General features: G+C 46.9%; 1 protein-coding gene across 2 annotated transcripts in view; it reads left to right on the plus strand.

Annotated features, from left to right (window-relative positions):
- The window catches only part of LOC149355424 (FK506-binding protein 15-like), a 108,722-nt gene that overhangs the window by 51,309 nt on the left and 44,931 nt on the right, over positions 1 to 12,482 (plus strand). For both annotated transcript variants that reach the window (XR_016291506.1, XM_089583785.1), the window contains exons 16-17: positions 7,000 to 7,094; positions 10,613 to 10,715. Coding sequence is in view for 1 of the 2 variants with exons in the window: in XM_089583785.1 (XP_089439911.1) it covers positions 7,000 to 7,094; positions 10,613 to 10,715 (198 nt within the window). In the remaining variant the exon portion in view is untranslated. The remainder of the gene's footprint in view (positions 1 to 6,999; positions 7,095 to 10,612; positions 10,716 to 12,482) is intronic.

The following is a 12,482-nucleotide window of genomic DNA, read 5'->3' on the forward strand; positions in this document are numbered from 1 at the left end:
CACATCACTGAATTTAATTACTACTTAGACATACACTAATTAACCAAATTTTATTTATCAACAATTCCAAACACAATATCTTCAATAAATTGGCTTTTCTTGCCCCCCAAAATTTATTTATGTATAGGGTAAAAAGACCACACAGAAATCCAATGAGTGGTTTCTGAGATATGCTGGGGTGAGCAGCCATACAAGGAAAAAGATGAAAAATTCAGAGAAAATGACCCTCGAAAGTTGAGACATTTCCAGGTCTAAAACGATCCCGCTGAATAGCTGGAGCTGTCTCCGTGCTTTCTTTTTTTTGCCGCCTCTGAGTTGTCACTTCATTCTGTTCCTCAGCCTTGCCCATGCGCAGGGCATCTTTCTCCGCCGCTGACCGACCCGCACATATCTAGGACGCTGGATGCGGCAATGCAGTCGTCGGCAGCGCGCTTCGCCATGCGGATGGACCTCATAGAATGTGTCCGTGCCACCGAACACGTGTCGCGTCTTGAATTTCGTTGTAAGCATCGTGACCGACCGCGCAATGATCAACAAGCTACACGACACTGTTTAAAGGGCACGGAGACAGACTGTAAAGACGGCGATCGCAAAAATGGTGAAAGGCGAACACACTGCACAAAGGAGAGCGAGCAGCCGGAGCAGACGACGCGCAGGGAGCAGCCGGCGGAGACCATCGCGTCAGCGCGCGCAGCAGCCAATAGCAGCCGCCCGTTCCCCCGCGTTCTCGAGGAGCGCGCGCTTGGTCCAATCGTAGCCTCGGATTTCGGACGCGGGAAACTTGAAAGCAGCCGCGAGGCCCCCAATCAAAAGCTAGCCACGCCTCGAGCACGCTGCCGCCGTCGCCGCCGGAAGCAGCAAAGAAAAGTACAAGAATTCACGAACAAAACAAGACCAAAATGGCGGCGCTCGGTTCAGCGTGGGAGGAATGCGAAGTTGGGGCATTTTCGGCGCTTGCTCGCGGCTCAGGGGCCGCCGTGGCTTGTTATATTTCTAATTTTCAATATTTTTACGGCGAATTAGGCATTGATAATTACAGAAAAGGTAGTTTATAACATAAACAAACAGAATATATACTTTCCCAAAAATCGACTTTTTCGCGATTTTCCGGTTTTCAAAGGTAGCGTCCCCCCTTAAACTCACTGGCCTGTGATGCAAGTCATCGTAGTGTGGCCTGCTCCACCTCAGCACAGTTTTGGAAGTGACATCACGAGAGTGCGGCTTTCAGTGCAGGGAACAGGGGAAAGTCTGATGGGTCAAGGTCAGGGCTGTAGGACGGATGATCCAATCTCCCCCATCCGAATCTGATCTTGTGTCAGCCTTGCTGTGTCCGGTTTTGCGTTGTTGACCAAGAGCACAGCATCTCCACTAAAGAGCCGTGGCCTCTTTCGTCAAGTGGCAGATATGAGTTTGGTGAGGGTGTCGCAGTAGCATGCCACATTGATGGTCTCTTCATGGAGGAAATCAAGGAGAATCGCACCTTTCGCTTCCCAGAACACTGTGGCCATAACCTTTCCTGCAGAGGGTGACACTTTGAATGTGACGACCAACCATTTGATGAGACGTGACCTCTTCACCATACACGATCTACAGGCGTTCATGGATGGCGGAAACATTATAGTCCCTCGTGCCCATTCACGCCGGATAACAGCACGCACTTCCACTGGCGACCACGTTGTCAGCAGACGTTTGTCTGCCATCGTGATTTGTACTTGAATCACCTCGGCCACACCGGTCTGCTGCTACTCTTTCTTCTTTGGCGCTCAGCGCGTGCGTCATTCCTCCTCCACTGACGCTTCTTCCAGTGCTGAATTAGCAACAAGTGTGGATTCTTGTGGCGTTTGTTTGTTAACTGATGTACCATCTTCTCTTAAAAAAAAAAAAAATGACGAAACTTACTTTTGGAACGTCTCTCATATGTTCATTTGTGCAGTTACCGAAAATGGATGGTAATACAGTTAAACCTCATTATAATGAACAGCTAAAAAATCATAAAATACAGTAGACATCCTCTAAGACTAGCTTGAAAGTAGCAGAAAATTTGTTCGACTTGTCATAAGTTCGTCTGAACAGAAGTGCCCCTGGAAAAGATGTGTGAGCATGCTGTGCGTGCCCAAATATGCAGTTGAGCCCTCTTATAACGGCCGCAGTTATAGCAAATGCTTGCTTATTACGAACTAGGGCACTGCTACCTTCGAAATGTGCATTAGTGCAATGGGATTGCGTCTCAGATACAACACATGACCGTGGCAGCATAACTCTGTTAAAATGAATGAGGAGGCACCGTAATTCAGCCCTGCATTTGGAAAAGTCTTGTTTCCGGTCAGCACGGAGATTGAAGAGAGTCTGAGCCTGTGTGACAACGCCTCCGGAAAGAACATGCTTACCAAGAACTCAATAGAAAAGGGGAGACATTGCTGACAAAACAGCACAGTTTTACCAAATGCTGCTGCCAGATACGCATGCCTTGAAAGGTGACACCTGCACTGGTGGAAGGCACGGTGTTAGCGACCTTCTGTGCGGGAGAATGGATGGCAGCGGCCGGCAGCTGCCTGTTGTTAGTTGGCTCATTAGGAATGGGCAAAGCAGTGCAAAGAACACAGACAACAGAGAGACGACACATGCACTGTCTGAAAGTGTTTTATTTGCGTCTGGAATATAAATTCACAAGAAACAAAAAGGTTAAGGACACCGCTCCTTCGTACTTTTTCTCGCTGGTTTATATTGCACACGCGAGTCACTTTCAGTTTGCAGTAGTCAACACGTGATGTGTTCTCTTTCTGCCATCCATGTTCCTTGCCTTACCCCGGATCTCGCTGAGCAACATACCGTATTTACTCGCATAATAGGCGCACTTTTTTTTCCAGAAAATCCGGCTCAAAGTTCGGGGTGCGCCTATTACGCGGGGTAAAATTTCCGGAAATTTTTCGACTCTCAAAATTGAACACACCGCGTAAACGCACTCGTGTACGGGCCGCACCCCGTTTTCCCGAAGAAAATATTTTAAAAAAAAAGATCCGTGTAAGGGCCGCACCGAAACTTTCCACGACCCACGCGGGAATAGCCTTCGGAATGCACGCGCCGAGGCCTCTGCGATCGGCTCCGGCTGCGCGCAACGGGCGCTTGATCGCGGAGGCCACACACGCGCACAGGAGCTTCCAGACGCCACCCACGGAGGGCGCCCGAGGTAGAGCTTATCATCATCATCAACGTTTTCCTCCGCCGCGAGCTTTCGCTATCCATATCGCCATCAGCATCTCCAGCTCGTTTTTTTTTTGTTTTGTTTTTTGTTGCTGTCAAGTGCCGGGATCTGCGGTAGCGCGATAGTTCATCGTGGTTTATGGCTTTGCCGCAGCTTATCATCATCATCAACGTTTTCCTTCGCGGCGAGCTTTCGCTATCCATATCGCCATCAACATCTCTAGCTCGTTTTTTTTTTTTTTTTTTTTTTTGTTGCTGTCAAGTGCCGGGATCTGCGGTAGCGCGATAGTTCATCGTGGTTTATGGCTTTGCCGCGGAGCGTTGCTGTGTTTTAAGCTCGACGCCCAAGCACCTTAACAGCTACACGGCTGGGAGTTTGCTCTCGAACACGGCTAGCGTGCGGCAGGTCGGAAAATACGACGTGACCGAGAAGTGCGGCAGTTGCGACTGAGGCGTCCCTAAATTTTCGTACGCACTCCAAGCGCAGAGGTTTTCGCGGGCCTAAGTCGGGAACGTTTCCGGCTGGAGATGAAGCTTTCCAAACAGACGTTTAAAGTGAGCATCCCTGAAAACTGTGTGCGGCTGTTCTACGCGATGTCGTTGTACGTGCTGTGGGTCCGCAGCAGCACTAGTGAGGACTAGTAGTCAGTTCAGCGAAAACCTTGTTAAAATAAAGATTGGGGAGCGGGGGGTGGCGAGGTGTCGGCTTGCAATTGTGTAAATACAGTATTGATCACAGTGCCAAGTTCGGGGTGCGCCTTTTATGCGCGGAAATAAAAAAAAAAATGATTTTTCGCGCCCAAACTAGGGGTGCGCCTATCATGCGAGTAAATACGGTACACATGACCGCTGTGGAGAGTTTGGAAAGCGCTGTGATATGCTTTCCTTTGAGGAAGCAAATGTGCATATTGAGCTTTTCCAAGAATTTCGTTGGACTGCTTATTTCTGGCTGTAAAATAAAAAGTCCACTTACTACGGACCTTGGATACAACAAACACAGTCCACGCGACCGTCAGATTCGTTATAAGTGCGAACTATAAATAAGTGCAAACTATGAAATGGCCTTGCAATGAGAGGATGATTGCAAAGGGAACATATATGGCATTATGCATGAAGTGAGCAGACCAGTGAGGGCATGAAACAGTCGGATTATTCACTTGAAAACAACATTGCTGTAGCTTTATTTTTTTACTGTCTTTTTTTTTGCTCTCTCTCTCTCTACTGCAGTGACTGCTATTTGTTTTTTTTTTCCTGACTTGACTTTTGAGGCACTGAACACTGTGAAGGTGTTCAGCTGGGTGTATACCTCTCTTATCTCGCTTCTTCTGCAACGTAGCTGTTATCAACTTTACGGGCAGGTATGCCTTTCAGTCTTCCTGAGGCAGTGCCCTTGCGGCTCTGATATCTGGCCATCTCTACACACATATTGCAGTGCTGTTTGAATAGAAAATTCAGCTTCTAACTGTTTAAAGCCCTAGTCAACGAGTGGGTGCACTCCACACCTACACGCCTTCTAGGCCACCCGAGGCAACGTGTGGCACGAGATGCGTGCACAATACCAACATCAGGCATCTCTGCGCCATGCGAAGGGGCCTTGCCTTCGCCAGATCAGCAAGAAAGCTTCTCCGCAAGGCAGCTTCCCTGCACAATTGCACCACATTGTGCAGAAGCTATTTTGTTGGGGTGCGCTTTCGTCCGTGGAAGAGTTGAAATTTTTTCCTTTGGGTGCCATTGCACAGGGCTGCTGGGGGCTTGGTCACTGCGAAAGTTCGTCTTAACTGAAGCATGCACAAAACAGTTCGTCTTAAGCAGCTTTTTTTTTTTCCATTCCCTATGGGGAACCACCCAAGTGGTCTCACACTGTTCATCTTATCCGAGAATTTTTCTTAACCGAGTTCATCTTAACGGGGGTCTACTGTAGACTGATATAGCTGAAATTCATAATATAACAATTCATCAAAAGCACGTGCAAGAGCAGCACAGTTTAGCCAGTGAAAGGACAGCAGTTGACGCGATCCTCACCAGAGAAATGGCAAAACGTTTTTCAAAGTTTTAGCAATGTTTTCATAGGCGCGTAGCGATTTCAGAGGCTGCAAAAAACAGCACCAGTTGGGTTGGCTTCCCCGCACAGCACCGCTAGTACTCAACGGTCAAGTATCAGCTAAGGTGGCTTCCCTGCATCACAGTTGTGTTGTGTGGAAAATTGTCATCAGACAGAAAGCTATCATCATTTTCACATCTTCTGTGATGGCCGACATGAGTGCACGATATGGCTACCGCAAGGCTACAGTTGTTCACACGCTGCTTCCGGGGCACTTTCGACATGCACGAGAGACATGAACATGCACCGACGGCTGGGTTACCAACCCTTCAGGCCGCTGTATCTTCTGTGGCACTGTTGGCGAGTGTGCTAAAGGGCACTTAGCATTGGAGTAAGCAGAAGGTAATGGGAGAATGGACAGCACACTAAAAGTTTCACCAAGTGCAAACTACTCATTTGAGTGATCGAGCTTGTTTGCGGTCATCATTGCGAGAAAGAATATAGAATAACTGTCACCTGAAGCATTGTCCGTCTTTGCTCAGTGGATTGCGGAGTGATCACTAAGAGCACCGCATGTGTCTCCTCATTTCGGTGTAGGGATGCACCCCCTGTCTCTTCCTCCGTTCCGCCCCTCTTCACTTGGTTCTTTGTGGTGGTTTGGCTTTGCAGGGACATAGCAGACATGCCATCCCAAAAGTGTAGGGCATACAATTATCACTGCAGAAACCAACCATTGAACAACATTAGTTTCTTGCAGGTGTCCACCGACCCAGGGAGCCAGTTGTGCGCCTTTCCTCAAAATCAAGGGAGTCTAAACCTTCCGCTGGTTTTGAGAAAAGGAAAGGCGCATGACTGCCTCAGTTTGTTGTAGGTGGGCGCCACCGTCTGCTCACAGTGCGGTTGAGGTGTCCACTGACCCAGTTGCACTTGCTACTCTGAGGCTTCACACAGACAAACACCACTGAAACCTGGAGAGTGCAGCTTGAAGTGCTTTTGTGCTAAAAAAAATTAAATAGCAGTTCAAGTAAATTTGTGATTTTTGAAGAATTCAGGAGGACACTTGAACAGATACTCTAGTTCCTTATTCAAAAGGTGAATCAACGGAAATATTATGCATTTTTCACCCTTTTGATTAGTATTCTTAACCTTGCAGGTTTGCAGTGTTCTGTTATGCTCGATGGTCTGGCACATGTTGAATTGTGGAGCACAGCTGCATTTCTATCGCTGAGCTGCCAGATGACTGTCTCGCCTCTCTTTGAACGCATGCTCGCACAGGCACTCATTAAGGCATCTGCCAGTTTGCTCAGTATACAAACTCCCACAGGCGGGACAGAAGCTACATGCAGCATTCCAGTGGCAATTAACACATTTTTTTTTTTTTTGGTATGATTCTTTTGCAATAAGAATCATGCCGTTGCATGGAAGTCGCTTTATGCAATTAAGTTGTATGTATAGTCGAGTTATAAAGTCAAGTTATAAGTCGGAATAAACTCATGTAAAAGGCTTGAATTTTCACAGTGCACGATCGGCACTCTGAAAATTTTGAATTGCACTTATCCTGAATTTTTGTTTATCGCAGAATTTTGTCCCATTTTATGACTTAGTTAACGAGGGTTTACTGTGGGTTGTTCTGGACTTTGGATAAAAGGCCACAACAGCCACAGCCAGTGCCTTCATTGCTTCGCTATGAATGTGATGGCAGACCAGGACACATTGGAATTGACTATGGGTTTTTTTTTTTGGTTTTTTTTTTACAGGAGAATGTGAAACTGAAAAATGAGAGCAGTGAGAAGAACAGCAAGATCCAGGCACTGAATGAGAAGATTTGTGATCTGCTGCAGCGAAACCAAAGGTGCGTCCACAGGACTAAGCAGTTCATGCTTTAGATACAAAGGCACTGTCTTTGTTCTATGAAGGTAAAAAAAAAGGTGCTGTTCGCTGTTTTGAGTTGTTTTTTTTTTCTTTTATGATACTTGGCAGGTTCTCGATACACAAAACAATACACGTGCATGGTGAGTGGTAATTGCTTGGATTTAAAATTGCTGTTGACATCACATTTTTTAGACTGGGTGAGAGAAAAAGAAAATGAAAGCAGTATTTCTCATCATCACAGCGGTAGATAAGCTCTCACTCTGCATCGTGGCTGAGCAGCTGTGGTGCTATTGAGCACAAGCAGAGGTTGGATCCCATTCATGGTGGCTGTGTTGCGATGGAGGTGAAGTTCAGACATTTGTTTCCTCTGTGTGCCGAGATTTCAGTGCACAGGAAAGGAACCAGGTGGTTGAGATTAGTATGAAGACCCTCACTATGGCATGGCTCATTGCCTGGGTTTTGCCATGCTAAAATTCATTAGTTTATAAATTTATGGTTCATCAACCCACAATTGCCCACTGAAAATAGCTGCCACTAATGGTCGTGCTCTGATGTCAAGGTTGCTCGAAGTTGTGAATCTGTGGGTAGAGCCCTGCAGTCACTTACATGTAGATACTTGAAACTGTTTGTTTGCACACATTCTGTCTGGAAGCTGTTTGGCAGCTTTTTTCTTTTTTTTTGTAATCTGCCATTAGAATCGAAACACTAGTGTTTATTTTCCCTATAGCAGGGATTAGCTTGTAGTTTATGGTTGCTCATTGTGTAATGCCAGGCAATTCATCTAGTGAATATGAAAACAAGTGGACTTATCTGGAAGTTTCTGAACAGGTTTCATATCTGCTGTAGCCACAGCAAAGAGTTGTGTGGTTGAAATCTAGCACTCTCCTCAATTCATTGCATTAAATGGGCTGCTGGAGAACCCTCTCTGCATGGTTCGAGCTTTCTGTCCTTTGCGTCACGAGAAAACATTCTCACTTTTTACAAGCAAGGAGAGTTTGCTTGAACGCCTTAAAGTATTGCCTTTGTGAATGACTACTTGTTAGTCAAAAACTGGCACTTACAGATGGGTGTTTAAAATATGCTTAGGAGTACAAGTTGCATTAATGTGCTGTGGAGGCTTTGGTTTGGCCTATCTCATGCGCTGACTTTTGATCACTTTTACTTACAGTTTTACTTACTGTAAGTTTGACTTACAGGCTGTTGTGCATTTGTGTGTCTTTGAAATCTAAGCAGGGCCTCTTAATACAGTGTAGACTGCTTACAACATCGACATAAAACCGCACTGTAAGTGGTACCGCACTATAACAAAAACATTTTTTCATGTCAAAATGCACGTCAGATGGGCAGCTTCCCTTTCAAAAACACTTTATTTATCACTGAACAAAAAGGAACCAACGAAGTTCGCTGCTGGCTTAGATTAATTTTTAGCATAACCGTGTGCAGTGCGACCGTGGAGGTTACTGCGACCACCACCACGGAACTGCGCATGCACTTGTTATTGGCGCATGCCTAGTTCCGCAAAAGCGGTCGCGCTAACCTCCTCAGTCACACTGCACGTGTTATGCTAGATATCGTTTTTTTTTAGGCATGGCAAGCGCAGCAGGGAAAAAAGCTGTAATTTTGGCCTGCCGCTGCCTCTTCAGTCTTGCAAATTAGCTCGTTTACCACCAGGCTGAAGCACTTCAAGACTTCCGTGAAAGCGAAATCGAAAAAGCGCAACCTAAGCAGCGGAGTGTCAGCGATCATGGAAACTATTCATGCTCTCGCACTTCCATCAGCCGCCGCGGTGGCTCAGTGGTTATGGTGCTCGGCTGCTGACTCTAAAGGCCCGGGTTCGATCCCGGCCGCGGTGGTCGAATTTCGTTGGAGGTGCAACTCTAGAGGCCCGTGTACTGTGCGATGTCAGTGCACGTTAAAGAACCCCAGGTGGTCGAAACTTCCGGAGCCTTCCACTACGCCATCCGTTGTAGCCTCAGTCGCTTTGGGACGTTAAACACCATAAACCAAACCAAACCAAACTTCCATCAGGTCGACCGTCAATTGCTGCGTAACTTTTTTTTTTGCGTTTGTCATGCGGCGTAAGTGGCAGCGTGCCTCGGAAGCCCCTGGTCCCGTGCAGGGAAGCGCACCTGCTGTTCCACACTGTCACTGAGCGGCTTTCAAAACCACACTGTAACCAGTACTTCGCTTCGTGCAACCGCATATTAAGCCATATGACTTTATATTGAGTCGTATGGGAAGCAGACTGGTGGCCGGTAAAAACTGCATTATATCCGGTCCCGCACTATAAGCAGTTACGTTATAAGTGGTATTCTGGTGAGGCTCGTCAAGATTGGGGTATTTTTGTTGAGCCTTGTGTGGTTGTTGCAATATGGCACCATAACTTGTGACATGTGGAAAATTGGCGTTGAAAGGCGGATGTTTGGTCAGTTGTGTGCAGCTTTTTTTATTGTTGTTGTTGTTTTTTGTTCTTTGTGCTGCCTTTTTGCTGCCATTTTGTGCCATGCAGTTAACAAATTTTGTTTTCAGTACGGATCATTGAATCATTGTATCACCATCCCTGGCTGCATTGCATTCTATTTTTGATTTGTGATGGCCGATCAGATGTTGAGTGAGTGGTGTACAATGGATCGAGCAATGAAATGAGTGAGAGCATGAGAATTGCAGACAAGAAACTAGCAAACAACTGTTGTCTGCTAGTCTGTTCTCTAGGGCATTATGGTGCTTGCCAGCTGCCAGCTCTCTAAAGCACTAAGCAGAAAATAGAAGCAGTCATGAATGGGTGAGAATTGTGAGCAGCTGATTGCAGTGTGCCATCGGCGGTTGCAGTACGGTTCATGCCAGCCGTACATAGCAGCTTACATTCCTTTTTGACCTTTCTGCTTGAGGGCAGGGAGCTTTGTCAACTGACTATGATGAGGAGCAGGGATTATGGCAGCAGCAAGGGAACAGCCTCTCGAATCAGTCTCACCACTGTGTCCATTGTGCATTGTTCTGCCAATTTCGCTGTTATACTCTTTATAAGGTGTTGAGCGGCCTACCACTCGATGGTCACATGTCAGTTAACATTGAAACTGAGCATTTTAGGGAACAGTGAGGCCATTTTGGCCTTGTGTGTGTTGTAATACTGAATTCTTGCGTGCGACTTTAGTCCGGGCAGTCACTTTTTTTTTTCTAGAGTACTGCTGCGCTTTTTTGGTAGCGTCTAATACAGCTTCCATATTAACTCCACTGTGCATCTGCAAAGTTCACCTCCTCACATAGTAGGTTGCACACCAGGTTGAAGCACTCTGTAGCACTGACTACTGCATAGTGTCATCTCTGTGTACAGACAGAGCCCCTGACCGCTTTCCAAAGTTTGGAGTGCCCTTGGACATAGATTTAGGCGACTGTTAAAAGAAGACTTAGCATGCTGCTCCAACGTGGCTCCTGAGGGCGGACATGTGATTTGCACCTTGACTGGAGTGTTTGGAGGTAACTCCCATTCTGTTCTTGCAGGCTCATGGAGGAGAGCAACACAATGTTTGAGCAAAGGAGCGACACCCTGCACAGTTCTGCAGCCCTCTCCCATGCCCGCCTTGTGGCTCTGGAAACAGAAAAGGTAAGGTTGTCTGTCTCATAAGGCCATGTGGCCATGCCAACAGGTACAGATACAGCCGTAGATGACGGACGAGCAAGCTGCCACCGAACTCAAAACTAGGATTGGGCGAACCTGCGCCCACAAACAGAAAGCAACTCTGCCGCGGCAATAGCGGCCAAATGCACTTGGTGGTTGCAGGGATCAGAGTGATCGTCTCTCTCGTCTGCACTCCGTATAAAGATGACTGGACACTTGCGAGGTAGCCCGCCTACAACACTGAAAAATGACCCTGAACATTTGAGGGTGACCTGGTCTCAACTCACATGACAGGCAGAGGGTGGTAAGGCCAGGTGGTGGGGGCAGTCAGGGAAATGCAAGAACAAGCGTAACAAATCTCTGAGGCAATATGGAGGTTTTGTGCACCCAAAAACTTCAGACCCCAGTCAGTGATGGGCGTGCTAGCCTCGCGGGTACGTAGGAGCAATCTAGCCATAGGGCAGGGTCTAGCTGTGTCAGAAGTGCTCACACCACTTGCTGTACTACCCTGGCTGAGGAACAAGAATATTAGTTGGAAAAGAAAAGTGGATTTTTTGTTGTTTACTTATTGCCTCAGGAGGAGTGAGAAAGAGTAACAGCACAAAGGTACTTCTTACACTTGGGGCTAATTCATTTCTGGCTCGGTGGCCTCGAAAACCTGCTCATTCCAAGTAGTCCCACCTGTTGCATGTCAGCCTGATGGCATCAGTGTCATGAAGGCAAGCTGCACTCTCAACAACATCTTTATTGCTCCTTCACCTGCCACGAAAATAGAGGGCGCCTCTGGGCTGCTGAGGACTTTTGTGCTCAAGCAGGTGGCTCTCACGATGCTTTTGTGTTTCATGATGCTGCCAGGTTTGGATCTGTGCACTGTTTCTCATCTTTTCAATTTGGGTTGAATGCCGGCACTGCATGCAATGTGTAGTTAAGTTTTGGTGCATGTGCTGTGCTGTGCTGTGCTGACACTCTTGTTTGTTTTGGTTCGGTTCTAAACTCTGTGTTGCTCAACTCCAGCAGGATGTAGGTTCAAAGAGACCCGAGCATGTGCTCTCCTCTTACGTTCAGTTGCAAGGAGTATTATTACGACTTCGTTCGAGGGCTATAAATTTGTGGTGACTAGTAAGACAGGTGGCTTCTTCAGGGGTGGTTGTCGTTTAGGTTTCAGGGCATTTTATTTTTTCAGTGATTATTAGTGTCTGTCTCTTTTGCACTTGCATTCATCTTCGACTGAGCTCTGCGTGGCAGTCGCTAGTGCTAATACTATTGGTACCATATTTTGAAGAAGTTACTTCCTTCAATGCTGCTTCTTCTTTGCACCAGCCAGGGCCAAAATTGGGCATGTGCAAATATTCGATAATTTTGATTATGCGGTCGACACTTTTACGGTAAAGTATTCAATACTTGTTTCAATCCTAATGTTTGGTGTTTGAAATCTCCACAGGTATTAGTCTCGAATGCATGACGTTTCTGGAACTCTTGCTGCCTGTGTGGTCTCGATTCAGTGTACCTCCTCCTCTGGGATGGCACTGTGGCGTGCATGCAACCACAGCCCCATATCCGTGCTGCATGCCTGAGCTCCCACCCATATGCCTATTGCCGGAGCCAGTCTGCGCATGCTCGCGGCAACGCATCTGTACCTGCCAGATGTCTGCAGCCATGCACTGTGCAGGCGCCGTGCAACCTCTGTCATGTGCCAGAAGTATTCTTCGAAAGTATTTCTTCGAAGTATTTCTTCGAAGAAGTATTTCTTCG

The sequence above is a fragment of the Amblyomma mixtum genome, chromosome 3 (assembly GCF_055824585.1).
Source record: "Amblyomma mixtum isolate Tamu chromosome 3, ASM5582458v1, whole genome shotgun sequence".
Lineage (NCBI taxonomy): Eukaryota > Metazoa > Arthropoda > Arachnida > Ixodida > Ixodidae > Amblyomma > Amblyomma mixtum.